Here is a 12818-nt window from a genome sequence, read left to right as displayed (position 1 = left end):
GGCATCAAAATATACTTAAAGTACTTATTATGCAGAATGTCCCATTTCACAGGTTTTCAAATGTATAAAATGTGTACAAATCTGTCAGATTGTGATCAGTCAGTCTATGCGGAGAAAATAATTGCGCTTCTCTTGTCCGTGAATCTCTTATGTAGCTATACCTCTATGGAAGATCTCACCAAAAACAAATTATTCAAATTCACCAAGAACAGGTGCTCGTGTCTGCCGATACAAGATCTAGCAATCACCTCCACTGAACTAGTCCAGTATATCCCTCAATAACGTTTACGTTCGGCTTCATTTAGTCGTCCTACTCTTGCCTATTTAACCACTTAAACCCCACGATCCATATTGTGGGGGAAGCTTTCGCTGAAAATAGCCAGCTTGACGATCTGCTATTTCCCCACAAAAGCAGAAAACTGAAAAGACACAGACAGTATAGAGCCCTGATGGACTCCGCTCAACCATATGGGGTTTTAAGTGGTAGAGTCTGCCTCCTGGACAACATTTCTCAGCCACATCATCAAATTCTTCCTTTATTTAATACAAAGTGGGCTATTATTTCTATTTTGTTTTTAATTTCGGAGGGGGGTTCGACCACTATAGCGCTCCTCCTTTCCCCCGGACGAATCCGTTCAATGTGTTCGGCGTTGTTTGTTGACCGGTATGAAGGTCATGCCCATGCTCATATTATTGCCATCAGATGTCCAAGGGGGGAAATGGACTCTAATCATTTCCTCCAGAGTAGCCCCTGAAAAAAAGAGCCCCCTGTGTGTGTGTGTGTGTGTGTGTGTGTGTGTGTGTGTGTGTGTGTGTGTGTGTGTGTGTGTGTGTCGGGGTTGGGGTGGGGGGGGGGGGTGGGGGGGTATTTAAACCCCTGGCATGGATCTGGTGTGCCGGGAGGGGGGGGCGGGGGGAGCAGCTCCAGCATCCGGATCAGACTGTGATGGACCAGGATGTATGTGCTTAGCTCTATTGAACTAAACTAAATAGGGGAGAGAGCCTCTAATGCCGGCAATAAGCCTGCTGCATTCAGCCAGCGCTGGCCGGCCGCAGACGCGCAAAGCTTTGCTGAGATAAGGCCCCTGGTGTCGCACACCGGGGGGGGGAAAGCAGATCTACAAGCTCACGACGCGCCGCGGATCGGCGTGTCGTGAGCTTGTAGATCTGCTTTTTTTCCAGGGGCCTGCCATCGACATGGCCCTCGCCACTGAAGTGTAACTCGGGCTATACATTTCGACACACGGAAATGACGCACATATAGCCACCCTGGTGTGTGTTGGGGATGTGGCCGCGTGTGTTGTTGTTGGTTGTTTCTTCGCAAAGTGCCATTCATCGGCTGAATCGTCAGCTTTCTGTGTTTCACTTTGATAACCTAAAGAATTTCACTAAAATGTGCACTTTGCTAAGGTTTCTTCAACAGAACTCCCCCTATAGTCTCTCTCTCTCTCTCTCTCTCTCTCAGCCTCTCTCTCTCTCTCTCTCTCTCTGTTCTCTCTCTCTCTCTGTTCTCTCTCTCTCTCTGTTCTCTCGCTCTCACTCACTCTCTCTCTCTCTCTCTCTCTCTCTCTCTCTCTCTCTCTCTCTCTCTCTCAGCCCCCCCCCCCCCCCCCCCTCTTTCCCTCCCTCCCTCCCTGCCTTCGGGTGTTTTCCTATGCGCGGAGTGGACCATCCAGCTGGTCCCACTAGTCCTATATCACCAGGCACAACATGCTTTACCTTCAATGAAAGCTGAGAAGGGGGAAGAGAAGAGAAGAGCGGCCAGTGGATCGTGTGTGTGTGTGTGTGAGAGAGAGAGAGAGAGAGAGATCAGCCCAGAAAAGTCATTCCGGACAACAAAACCAAGAGCTGCTGCACTGTCTGCATCTATACGTTTCTCATCCACTGACTCAAACGGATTCCCCAACCAGCCATTCTGCCTAGAGGAATATATCCAACACCAGCCTTCTTTTGACAACTTGGACTACAACAACGTATTCATCGCTTGATTATAATTGTTTTGCAGCACTTTTTAAGTGATGGTCTCACTTTTTGATGGGAATCGCGCTCCTTAAGCTGACCATGTTGTGTGGCGTCGGACTAGCAGAAGACTAAAAAAAACAAAACGAGAAAAAAAAAAGAAACAGCTTTAATTGTACTCGCGACGTCTTCTAACCCCGTTAATTGGTGGCTTTATTAGTTGAGAGCGATCAACGATGGCTCTCTTTTCTCGCTTTCTGGTCGCCTTGCTGTACGGATGCACGTATTTCTTGCGCCTCGGCTCCTACTGTGCGATGCTGAAGGATCAGGGGAGGATAGAGGTGGATCGTGTGAAGGAGGACCAGGACTCTGATGATGGGCTCCTGGTCGCGCACCAGCAGGACACCATGACGGAGCACATGCAGATGCTCTACGACAAGTACAACCGGCCGGGGTTCCCGTTCAAGGACGGCAACACCGTGCGGAGCTTCAAAGCGCACTGGGGTACGTGTCCGAAAAACAAACACAAAAAGGCGTGTTTTTTACGCGTTTTACGCGTTTATGTTAGCCAAAACGAATTGGAAAAAATATCCAATAAATATATCCCAAACTGTCCAATCTAGATCAAAGTACAGAAGGCACTGCAGCCCTATTTAAACTGTGTGGCTATTTGAAAATAGCAGATCTACAAGCTCACAACGCCTCGCACATGGAGGCGCGGTGTGAGCTTGTAGATCTGCTATTTTCAAAAGAGTTGTCTACAGCTGATCCAATATAGATTGGATATATTTTGGCGATTTCGAGATTTGGTGTGGGTTTCAAGTATACCCTACAGAGCCATTTGTACTGTAGTCTACAGAGGTTAGTTTATGGCTGCTCCGTTGCGCAAGGGTGTTGCTTTTCCGAAAAGAACATATCTGATCTACAAGCTGTCTACTTGTCAACTTGTAGATCTGACTGTTCTCTTTGGTAAGCTACGCCGTTGTATTGCGTGCGGGGGAAAAAAACTAAACACACATGCACCTGTTGATGGCCATAGTCAACTCTTTCAATAGATTGCATACGTTTTTAATCAGACCGTGCCACACGCACGCGCGCGCACATTGTGAAATGGGACATTCTGCATAAAGATAATACTTTTGGTATTTTAAGTACATTTTGAATACCAGTACTTTTGTACTTTTACCCCAAGTAGATTTTTAATTCCGAACTTTTACTTCTAACAGAGTATTTCTACATTGCAGTATTGATACTTTTACTTAAGTAAATACATTTTAGTACTTTCTCCACCACTGCTGATTATTAGTTTATTACTACTAAGTATAGATGGTTGGAGTGGTTAACCATTGTCTTCCAGTATAGTGCTTGTAGAGCAGCTCTAATCCCCTCTTTATCTCTGAATGTGATGTGTCATTGTTTGTTTTTAAAGGGGAACCATGTTGGTTATTCACACCTAACTTATAATAGCCTGCATGTTTTATGTTTGCAAGTTGAAATCCTCAGTTGCTGCTGGGTTTCTCTTATCTCTTGGAGGTGGGAGAGTCATTTTCCACATTGCTGGTCAGTTTATCAAACCGTGGATCTATACTGCCCCCTGTTGACAGATAACTACTTGTAATAGCGTTTAAAATGGGCATTCCAGGCTTTTTTCTTTTCTTGTTTTGACATGTGGTGGTGTGGGGCCTTTTGCCACTATTATTTGTTTCATTCCTCAAAACCGTTTTTCAGTGTATCATGTTCTGTTAGTGTCGCCCTATTCATGATTGTTATTGAAGTGTAATAGGCGAAACATAGGCCTGCTATCTTAAAACAATCCGAAAAGAATACAAAACTCACCACACTTCATCATTTATGCCCACTGTGCCATCATTTCACAAAAAAATATGTGCACTTTGCGGTTTCTTAAACAGAACTCCCCCTATGGACTCTCTCTCTCTCTCTCTCTCTCTCTCTCTCTCTCTCTCTCTCTCTCTCTCTCTCTCTCTCTCTCTCTCTCTGTGTGTCTCTTAGCCCTTACTTTTCAGGAAATGGGGGGGGGGGGCTGTGTTCAAAAGGATCTAATGTAGTTATTATCTAGTCACAAGGTCTTTTAATTTGTTCAATATAGATATATATTTTTTAAATCACCGTTGGGTACGATGCAAGTTGAAAATGCGGGTCCCACTCGGTTATGCAAACCCGTCTGTCTGTCTGTCTGCCTGCTTGCCTGCCTGTCTGGCTGTCTGTGTTCCTTTCAAGCATGTCAGGCATGCTCAAATATGGAGTCCTGGCCAGCCTATGACGTCATATTGATGGCATGCAGGCAAGCTCAATTAGCCCAGTGGTAAACATGTTGAACCCGGGTTCAAATGACGGGTAGGACAATATAAATGACATAGTGTGTATCTTTAAATGGTTAATCACCTGGTCTAATGCTATACTCTACTATGCACCCAGGTTCCATCAACAAGAAGCAGCTGCAGGTGTTCAACCTCACCTCCCTCACCAAGTCAGAGGCCGTGCTGTCGGCCACGCTCCACTACTACATCGGGGACCTTCGGAACGCCACCGCCGCGTGCGGTGGCTCCTCGAAACGCTGCGGCCACCACCACCACCATCACCACCACGGCCCCAGGGGACACATGGGACACACGGGACACGTCCAGATGGTCATCTGGAGCTTTGCCTCAGTGGATAACAAGACGAGGACACTGGGTCACTGTCTGGTGAACGTGTCCACGCTGTACAGAGACTTCATCTCCTGGCAGTGGAAGGACATAACCCGCGTGGTCAACCAGGCCAAGCGCCACGACGAGCTGCTCATCGGCATCGACGTGGCGCCCGAGGGCCCCAGGCCCTGGAAGAGGCTCCTCTCCGACCGCTCGCCGTACATCTTGGTCTACGCCAACGACTCGGCCATTTCGGAGGCCGAAAGCGTGGTGACGACTCTCCAGAGGCGGCGCTCGGTGACGACGGGGGGAGCGGAGGGCTCCGAGGCCTTCGCGCCCGGCTTCCACAAGCTCGGGCTGCGGGCGCCGAACGACACGGCGCCGGCGCCCCCCCGGCCGGCCCCGCCGCCGCGGCCCAGGCACAAGCGCTCCGTCAACGTTCTGCTCCCGCTGCAGAACAACGAGCTGCCCGGGCCGGAGTACCCGTACCAGACGACCGGCTGGGACGAGACGGGTCCCTACGAGCCCTACGAGAGTAATAAGCAGGCCCGGCGGCCGCGGAAGAAGACGCGCAAGAACCAGCGGCACAAGATGCCCCTGCTGCAGTTCGACGAGCAGACCATCAAGAAGGCGCGGAAGAAGCAGTGGAACGAGCCGCGGAACTGCGCACGGCGGTATCTCAAGGTGGACTTTGCGGATATCGGCTGGAGCGAGTGGATTATATCGCCCAAATCCTTTGACGCCTACTACTGTTCGGGATCCTGCCAGTTCCCCATGCCCAAGGCAAGTCTTTCATTCTTTCTGCAACGCTCCCGGGCAGAAAGTAACTGAGTGTATTCCAAAATCTGTCCGTTAACAACTTAACCCATTAAGGCCTGAGGTTCCGATTCTACAAAATGCCTTCTAAATCCTTACAGTTTTCTGAAAAACGTGTGCTACTATATCAGTGGTTCTCAAACCTTTTCATGTCAAGGACCTCCAAAATTATATGTATTTGGCCGCAGACCCCCATCTGAAAATATTTAGTTCCAGGAACCCCCAGAAGCAAAGATTTGAGTTAAATGTTTTTGCTGTAAAAACATGTATATTCAAAGATTTGCACAAATGTTCACGATTTTTCAAAAATAGCCAAAGTGTAAAATAATGGTTTAAGTGGTTACACAGATGCGTTCCCGGTTTTAATGTCTAAACTAGGCCCCCCCTCCTTTTTCCCTCTCTACAACAAATCGTTTCACAACGTGCCAAGTCGGGAGCTTGTAGATCTGCTATTCTTTGCCAAAGTTTTACACCAGAATAGGATAGTCGCTAGGATGTGGTTTAAAAGAGCAACTTTTGTACTTTTATTTAAAAAATGCAGTTCAGCGTTGGGTTGACCAGGCCTTTACCATAAGTTTCCATGCCTCTGCTTTTGATATCCCCTCTGCTCATTCATTATTATGGCTGGTGGGGAAATGTTTTATTCCTGCTTCTGTCAAGACTGAATTAAATACATGCATTTCATTTTGGGAGGTGTAGACTGTCTGATATGTTTGATATATTATATCACAATATTCACAAGTTAATTAATAATGTATGTTAACCAAATTAATCCTGGCATCCCTATTTTGGACACATCTGTCAAAACCTTTCATTTGTTGCACTTTTCCAAAGAAATCAAAAATTGCAGATCATGAGCTTGTAGATCGGCTGTTTTCTCTATAATTATGTCGAACAAAGTAGTATTACTGCTCAAAGGAGAAGTTCACCCAAAAAATGACTTATTTTATATCAATTGCACGCCCCACAAATTCTTGAAATCATGGATTTATTTTAGTTTTTGTCGCATTCCTATGGCAATAATTTGATGACTGTGTGTATTTCCGGTAGGAGACACAAAGAATCTATACTTTGTGTCTCCTACCGGATACATTAGCCGGTAGGAGACGGGAATCAAATTATTAGCTTAGGAATGCAACAAAAACAAAAACAAATCCATGAATTCAAGGCTTCATGGGGTGTGCAATTGATAGAAAATAAGTCATTTTTTGAGTGAACTACTCCTTTAAGAGGTAAAGGAATGATTATGTAGTGTGTAGAAATCCGGTGTAATAATTTTCTTTGGGTACCGGGCCCTATCTTGCCATATCAAGCCTAAACTTTTTAGACATCATTTTTTACTATTTTGATAAACATTTTAAAATAGTGAAAATAGCCAATCTAAGTACCAACAGCAAACTGCAGTCCATGCAATGGGAGAGAACAGCACACTGCTTTTGCTTATCTGTAGCACCATCTTGTGGTCCAAGCGTTTTCTCATCAGAATCTCTGTAATGAAGATCATGTAGGAATTGATCTTCACGGTTTGGAGTCATATGAACAATTAATTTACTAATAACAGGGACAGTATGATCTTCAATATAGTGCAAAGTGTTCCTGCAAGACATTCGGTAAGAAGTCTAGGGCGGTGTGGCATGAAACTGGCCAGTGCAGGTCTGCACATTATTAAAACAGTAGTTCTAAAACTTGTTCATGTCAAGGACCTCCAAAATGATATGTATTTGGTCGCGGACCCCCATCTCAAAATATTTAGTTCCAGGTACGCCCCAGAAGCAAAGATTTGAGTTACAAATGTTCCCTTTAAAAATATAGATATTCAAAGATTTGCACACATTTTCAAGTTTTTTCAAAAATAGCAGATCTACAAGCTCATAGCGCAGCACTCGGTGCGGCGCTATGAGCTTGTAGATCTGCTATTTTTGAATAGCCAAAGTATAAATGGATAAAGGGTGACGATTTATTAACTAATTTTTGCGGGGACCCCCTGGTACCCCCCTAAGGACCCCTGGGGGTCCCCGGGCCCCACTTTGAGAACCAATGCATTAAAGGTTGTGTAAGTTTGTTCAGTAACAGGGGTCTCCCCGTCTCTCCAGCTCTTTAGTAAACAGAAAATAAATGTGCAGGTTGGGATACCAATTTCATCCAATCTCACTTGATTGACAATCAGGAGAGAGAAATCATACATACATAAAGTATACATATAGAGGATAAACAAGTGAAATTGGAAGTGATTAAAAAAAGAAAAGAAAACGGATTGATCCCCTGCTTGCTCAGGGGATAAATTGAATCCTGACCATCAGGTCAAAATTCTTGTCAGATCCTTTGTCTAGGTGAGACATGACCTTTTTTAACACGATCTAAATGCCTCAATAGAGCAGAGAGGCAAAAATACAAGCACCCTGATTGTATAAGTTATATTGTATTAATATACTCTACCATACAGATTGGACAAAATGTGATTGTATTCATGAAAAAAAAGTGACATAGTGCCGCTTTAACTTTTCATTTTTGAAATACCAGCCTCTAGTTTTCTTTTCTCTGGTGTCAACTAATGTAAAAGTGACAGGATGACAGATACTGTATGAGGAGTTGAAGTGACATCACATTGAGAACACAATAGATTTAAAAATGGTCAGGAGAATTAGTTTAATTTTGTGCGATATTTTGAAAAAATGTCACTGCCAACTCTAACGCGTTCCCAAAATGAAAAGTATGTATTAAATTAATTATGACCAGAAGCAGGGATAAAACCCTGGCCATAAAAAGCAATGACCAGAGGGGGGATATCAAAAGCAGGAGGCATGCATGGACCACCCGCCCTTACGGGTCCATTTTTCCATTTGTACACTCTCAAGACTTAAATGAACACTGAGGATCTTTAAAAAAAAAAAAAGGTAACAAATAGGAATCCGTGGTCTAATCTGCATATTGTTGCTGTCGGGCAGAAACCTCATATTCTTTTTGTGTTTTTTCCTTAAATTAATGTCCTACACTACAGCGTCACTCAAAAGCATCAAAAGTAGCAGCTCTTCCAAGCTCGAAAGGCGGTGCGTCGAGCTTGTAGATCTGCTACTTTTAATGTTTTTTAAATTTCAATCCTTAAAAGTAGCATTTTTGGACATATGAGGTTTCCATCCAATCGCTGGCCCTCAAAGCGAATCCACCCCCTGCCTGTGTGATCTTGCAGATCTTCTGTCAGGCTGCCCTCAGAAGCTGCTAAATAGCCGTCATTAGCAGGTCCTCTACGCAGGTTGTTATTGTGACTTGTGGCCTGTGGTGGAAAAAGTACTCTCATGTTTTACTTAAGTGAAAGTATCGATACTGCAATGTAGAAATACTCTGATGTAAGTAAAAGTCCGGAATTAAAAATTTACTTGAGTAGAAGTACAAAAGTATTTGTATCAAAATGTACTTAAAAGTACCTTAAGTAAAAGTGCTAAAATGTTGGAAAATAGCCAATCTACAAGCTCACAGCACGTCGCATCGCGGTGCGTTGCGCGTCAGATCCGCCCAATTCCTGAGGCTTCACCACATGCTCAGAAGGCAAGTGGTGGAAGAAGTACTCCAATCATTTTGCTTAAAAGGAGCACTTCACCCGTTTTCAGCCTCATCTTCCTATAATTGGTCTTTACTAATGTTCATTTCATGTGATCGGGTGGTGCAGTGGTAAAGTCCCTGCCCACCACCACGGAGGTTGTGGGTTTGAATCCACCGTGGTGCATCCGGCTTTGCCGGGCGGCTTCGGGGGAGGGAAGCCGGGGTGGGGAGGGTGATATTGGTCATTGCATGTAATCCTATAGACTGGCGGCGGCACCTGTCAGTGGGGAGTGTTGGGCGAGAGGAGTAGGACGAAGGCTCTACTTCCTCTCGGTGGGGGCTCCTCACTGCTTGGTGAGTCAGTAGATGATAGCAGTGACATCACAGAAATGTGTGTGGGGAGGAACCAATTGGCATAACAACTAAATTGGGGAGAAAAAGGGGTTAAAAAATGATTGGCTACTCAAAATTTTAGGAGAGAAAAAGAAAGTATATATAAAAAAAGAACGATGTTAATTTCATTATAAAGATGGCACGATCTCTGTCTAATCCTTACGTGAGAGAGAGAGAGTGTGCAGACTCTTGTTTTCCTTTAAATATTTGTCTCTGCCTAGCACCTAGCCTTGTTAAAGGAGACATCCGGACATGTTAAGTGTTATCTTTGATGTGTCGCTAATCACTCACCAACATTGAAAGGGACGTTGAGTTATTTGAGAGATTCCCCTTCGTCCAGTCTAACGACCCCCTCCGTTGGCATAATGGGAGCCCGTGGAAGGCTAAAATTCGCCTAATATAACCAATGCAAAGTTAGTTTTTTCTCTACTCATGTCCATTGTTCAGTGTCATGATACTCAAACATGCACTGAATGTCGCGAACGAGCGGCCATTCGTGCAGAACGAGACGACGCAAGTTGCTTGTTTTTCCATAGACGCCAGGTTCTATGGAAGAAACAAGCAACCTGCGTCATCTCGTTCTGAGCGTACGGTGGCTCGTTCGCGACATTCAGTGCATGTTTGAGTATCATGACACTCAACAATGAACACGAGTAGAGAAAAAACTAACTTTGCATCGGTTATATTAGGCGAATTTCAGCCTTCCACAGGCTCCCATTATGCCAACGGAGGGGGTCGTTAGACTGGACGAAGGGGAATCTCTGGGAATAACTCAACGTCCCTTTCAATGTTGGTGAGTGATTAGCGACACATCAAAGATAACACTTAAAATGTCCGGATGTCTCCTTTAACTTGTTGTGCTTGCTCTATTCACGTTTGCTTGCACCGAGTGCAGCCCATGTTTCTCTTGTGTATGAACGTTACCAAATTGTTTTATGTGTACCTGTAGGTACAAGACTCAGAGCAGCATACGCACGTACACTTGTCTGCCCAGAGTTGCGCTCTTATAGCGCTATATGGGCTAATATCACCTGGGTCGTATGTAGAGATAAGAGCTTAGATAAGTGCCTCTGTTTATAATTGGAACCGCACCACCATCGCACCAACCCCAATGGAACAAGAGTGGTACAGTACCATAACACCTCTGCTCTGTTCTGTCAGCAAGTCTGAGACCTTTAACTTTTCAAGTTGAACCTTTAGTGATATAGAAAAGGAGTAGTGTACTTCTGCAAGTTGTTCTCCTCATCCGTATTAGTGACGTTTAACCACTTAAACCCCAGCGTCCGTATTGTGGGGACAATAGCAGATTGACATGCTCACAACACGTCAGGGCTCTGTACACTAGTGCAGCTAGTACACCAGTACAGAGCCCTGAGGGACTCCAGTCAACCATAGGGTTTAAGTGGTTAAAGCGCATACTAAATACAGTATACTGTAGGTGTAAAGGAAGACAGGATTAATGTAGTACAACGCTTTGGCCACAATTGTCCTTCATCATGCTTGGCCCCCTCTGATGAAGGCCAATTGTGGCCGAAACGTTGTGCCACCTGTACTATTTGTCTGTGTTTTAACCCATTAAAACCAGGAAAGCGTCTGTATCATTATCATCCATATTTTACACTTTGGCCAATCAAAAATAGCAGATATATAGTGCGACGAAATATGAAATAGGGCTTGCGTAATTAATCAATACATTGATATGAATCAATATATGGGGAAAAAAAATACTCTTCGATTATTCCATTAATCAAAAAAGTAATCGATAGGATAATTGCTATGAAAATCATCGAGTGTTGCAGCCCTAATCTCGGGTAGGACATGAACGTTACACATTTTAAGCGGGTTCCATTCTCAGGAGTCGCCTCATGGTTTCTGTCCTCTCTCCCCGGCAGGCTCTGAAGCCCTCCAACCACGCCACCATCCAGAGCATCGTGCGGGCGGTGGGCGTGGTGCCGGGCATCCCCGAGCCCTGCTGCGTGCCCGAGAAGATGTCCTCGCTCAGCATCCTGTTCTTCGACGAGGACAAGAACGTGGTGCTCAAGGTCTACCCCAACATGACCGTGGACTCCTGCGCCTGCAGATAATGTCCCCCGGGCCGCCAAGGGGGAGGACGTCTCCAATCAGACACGCCTCAGAATCTGAACGCAGGAGAAAGCAGGACAACGCACTCGGCAATTTGGCTCTGTGCGGAACCGTGGTTCCCTTCTTCCAGAAGGTGGCGTAAACATTTCCTGTTCCGGGGTGGGGGTCAGTTTCTCCATAGCTTGATTTGATTGGCTCAGCAGCAGATTCGAACCGGAAACACGTATAAAGGTATTGCGTTGTTTCCTGGTTCAAATCTGCTGCTGCAGCCAATCAAATGAAGCTACGGGAAACTGACCCCCGGAACAGGAAATGTTTATGCCACCTTCTGGAAGAAGGGAACTACAGTTCTGCAAAGAGTCTATTGAGAGAGAGAGAGAGCATTTAGGGATCACTCCACACGCAGCAAAGGGACACACACGTCTTCGTCCGGTTCCTCACAGTCAGGTAGTCACGCGTGTGTGAGCGTGCACGCGCACACACACACACGACGCACACACACACACACACGACACACGACACACGACGCACACACACATACACACACACACACACACACACACACACACACACACACACACACACACACACACACACACACACACACACACACACACACGCACGCACGCACGCACGCACGCACGCGCACGTGGGCACACACACACACACACACACACACGCACACAGATATCAAACCTCACCCATGGATGCTACTCTTTTGCCCTGGAGGAGAGTCCAGTGAACCACCTGCTTGTGTTCATAGGAAGGAACAGATTGAAAGCATCTTCCTCACAGAAACACAGAGATGGATCATCGTCGTCATCATCATTAATACCATCATCATCATCATCGCTGCTTATTATCTATCGGAGGAGGAGGCGCCGTTCGCAATCGTGATCTTTTGAGGACCTGAGGCTTGTCGGAGGTGTGCTTTTCTTTTTCTACGCGAGAGACGACAAAGCGGACGAATCGAACTTTGAACATCTTTTTTATTTCAACAAACAAACAAACAAACAAAAACAAAACAAAAAGCTATCTGTCTTTAAACCAAGAACATAATACTGAAGTCTCAGGTCCTCAGATTGTTGGATTCCATAACGCTGTTCGTCTCGCAGCCTGAAGTCGCCTTTTTTGTCGCCGAACTACAGCCACTTGCATGGTTTTCATTACGCTGTGTGTATGTTTGTATTTATGTCTGTACTATCACTGTGTTACTCACTATACGGAAATTACTGCCTAATTATTGCCTTGGCTGCTATAGAGAAGATATTAGATCCCCCCCAAAAGCCAGAATTGTGGTGTAGAGAGTAGATAGCATGACTTAATTGTGTTTTAGATCACTGCATCATAATTGTATGTATTTTAGTACACGTTTTAAGAATC

The 12818-nt window shown here is 45.3% G+C and overlaps 1 protein-coding gene across 1 annotated transcript; it reads left to right on the top strand.

Moving 5' to 3' along the window:
• The first annotated feature begins 1720 nt into the window (after positions 1-1720).
• On the top strand, positions 1721-11939 carry bmp3 (bone morphogenetic protein 3). Its single transcript, XM_084056321.1, has 3 exons — positions 1721-2463; positions 4396-5390; positions 11246-11939. The coding sequence occupies exons 1-3, from the start codon at positions 2196-2198 to the stop codon at positions 11435-11437; spliced, it is 1455 nt and encodes a 484-aa protein (XP_083912447.1). The 5' UTR covers positions 1721-2195; the 3' UTR covers positions 11438-11939.
• The last annotated feature ends 879 nt before the right edge of the window (positions 11940-12818 follow it).

The sequence above is a fragment of the Gymnoscopelus microlampas genome, assembly GCF_963454915.1.
Source record: "Gymnoscopelus microlampas genome assembly, chromosome: 4".
NCBI classification, from domain to species: Eukaryota; Metazoa; Chordata; class Actinopteri; order Myctophiformes; family Myctophidae; genus Gymnoscopelus; species Gymnoscopelus microlampas.
The sequence above is the reverse complement of the archived record's forward strand: the minus strand, read 5'-3'. Positions and strand labels throughout refer to the sequence as shown.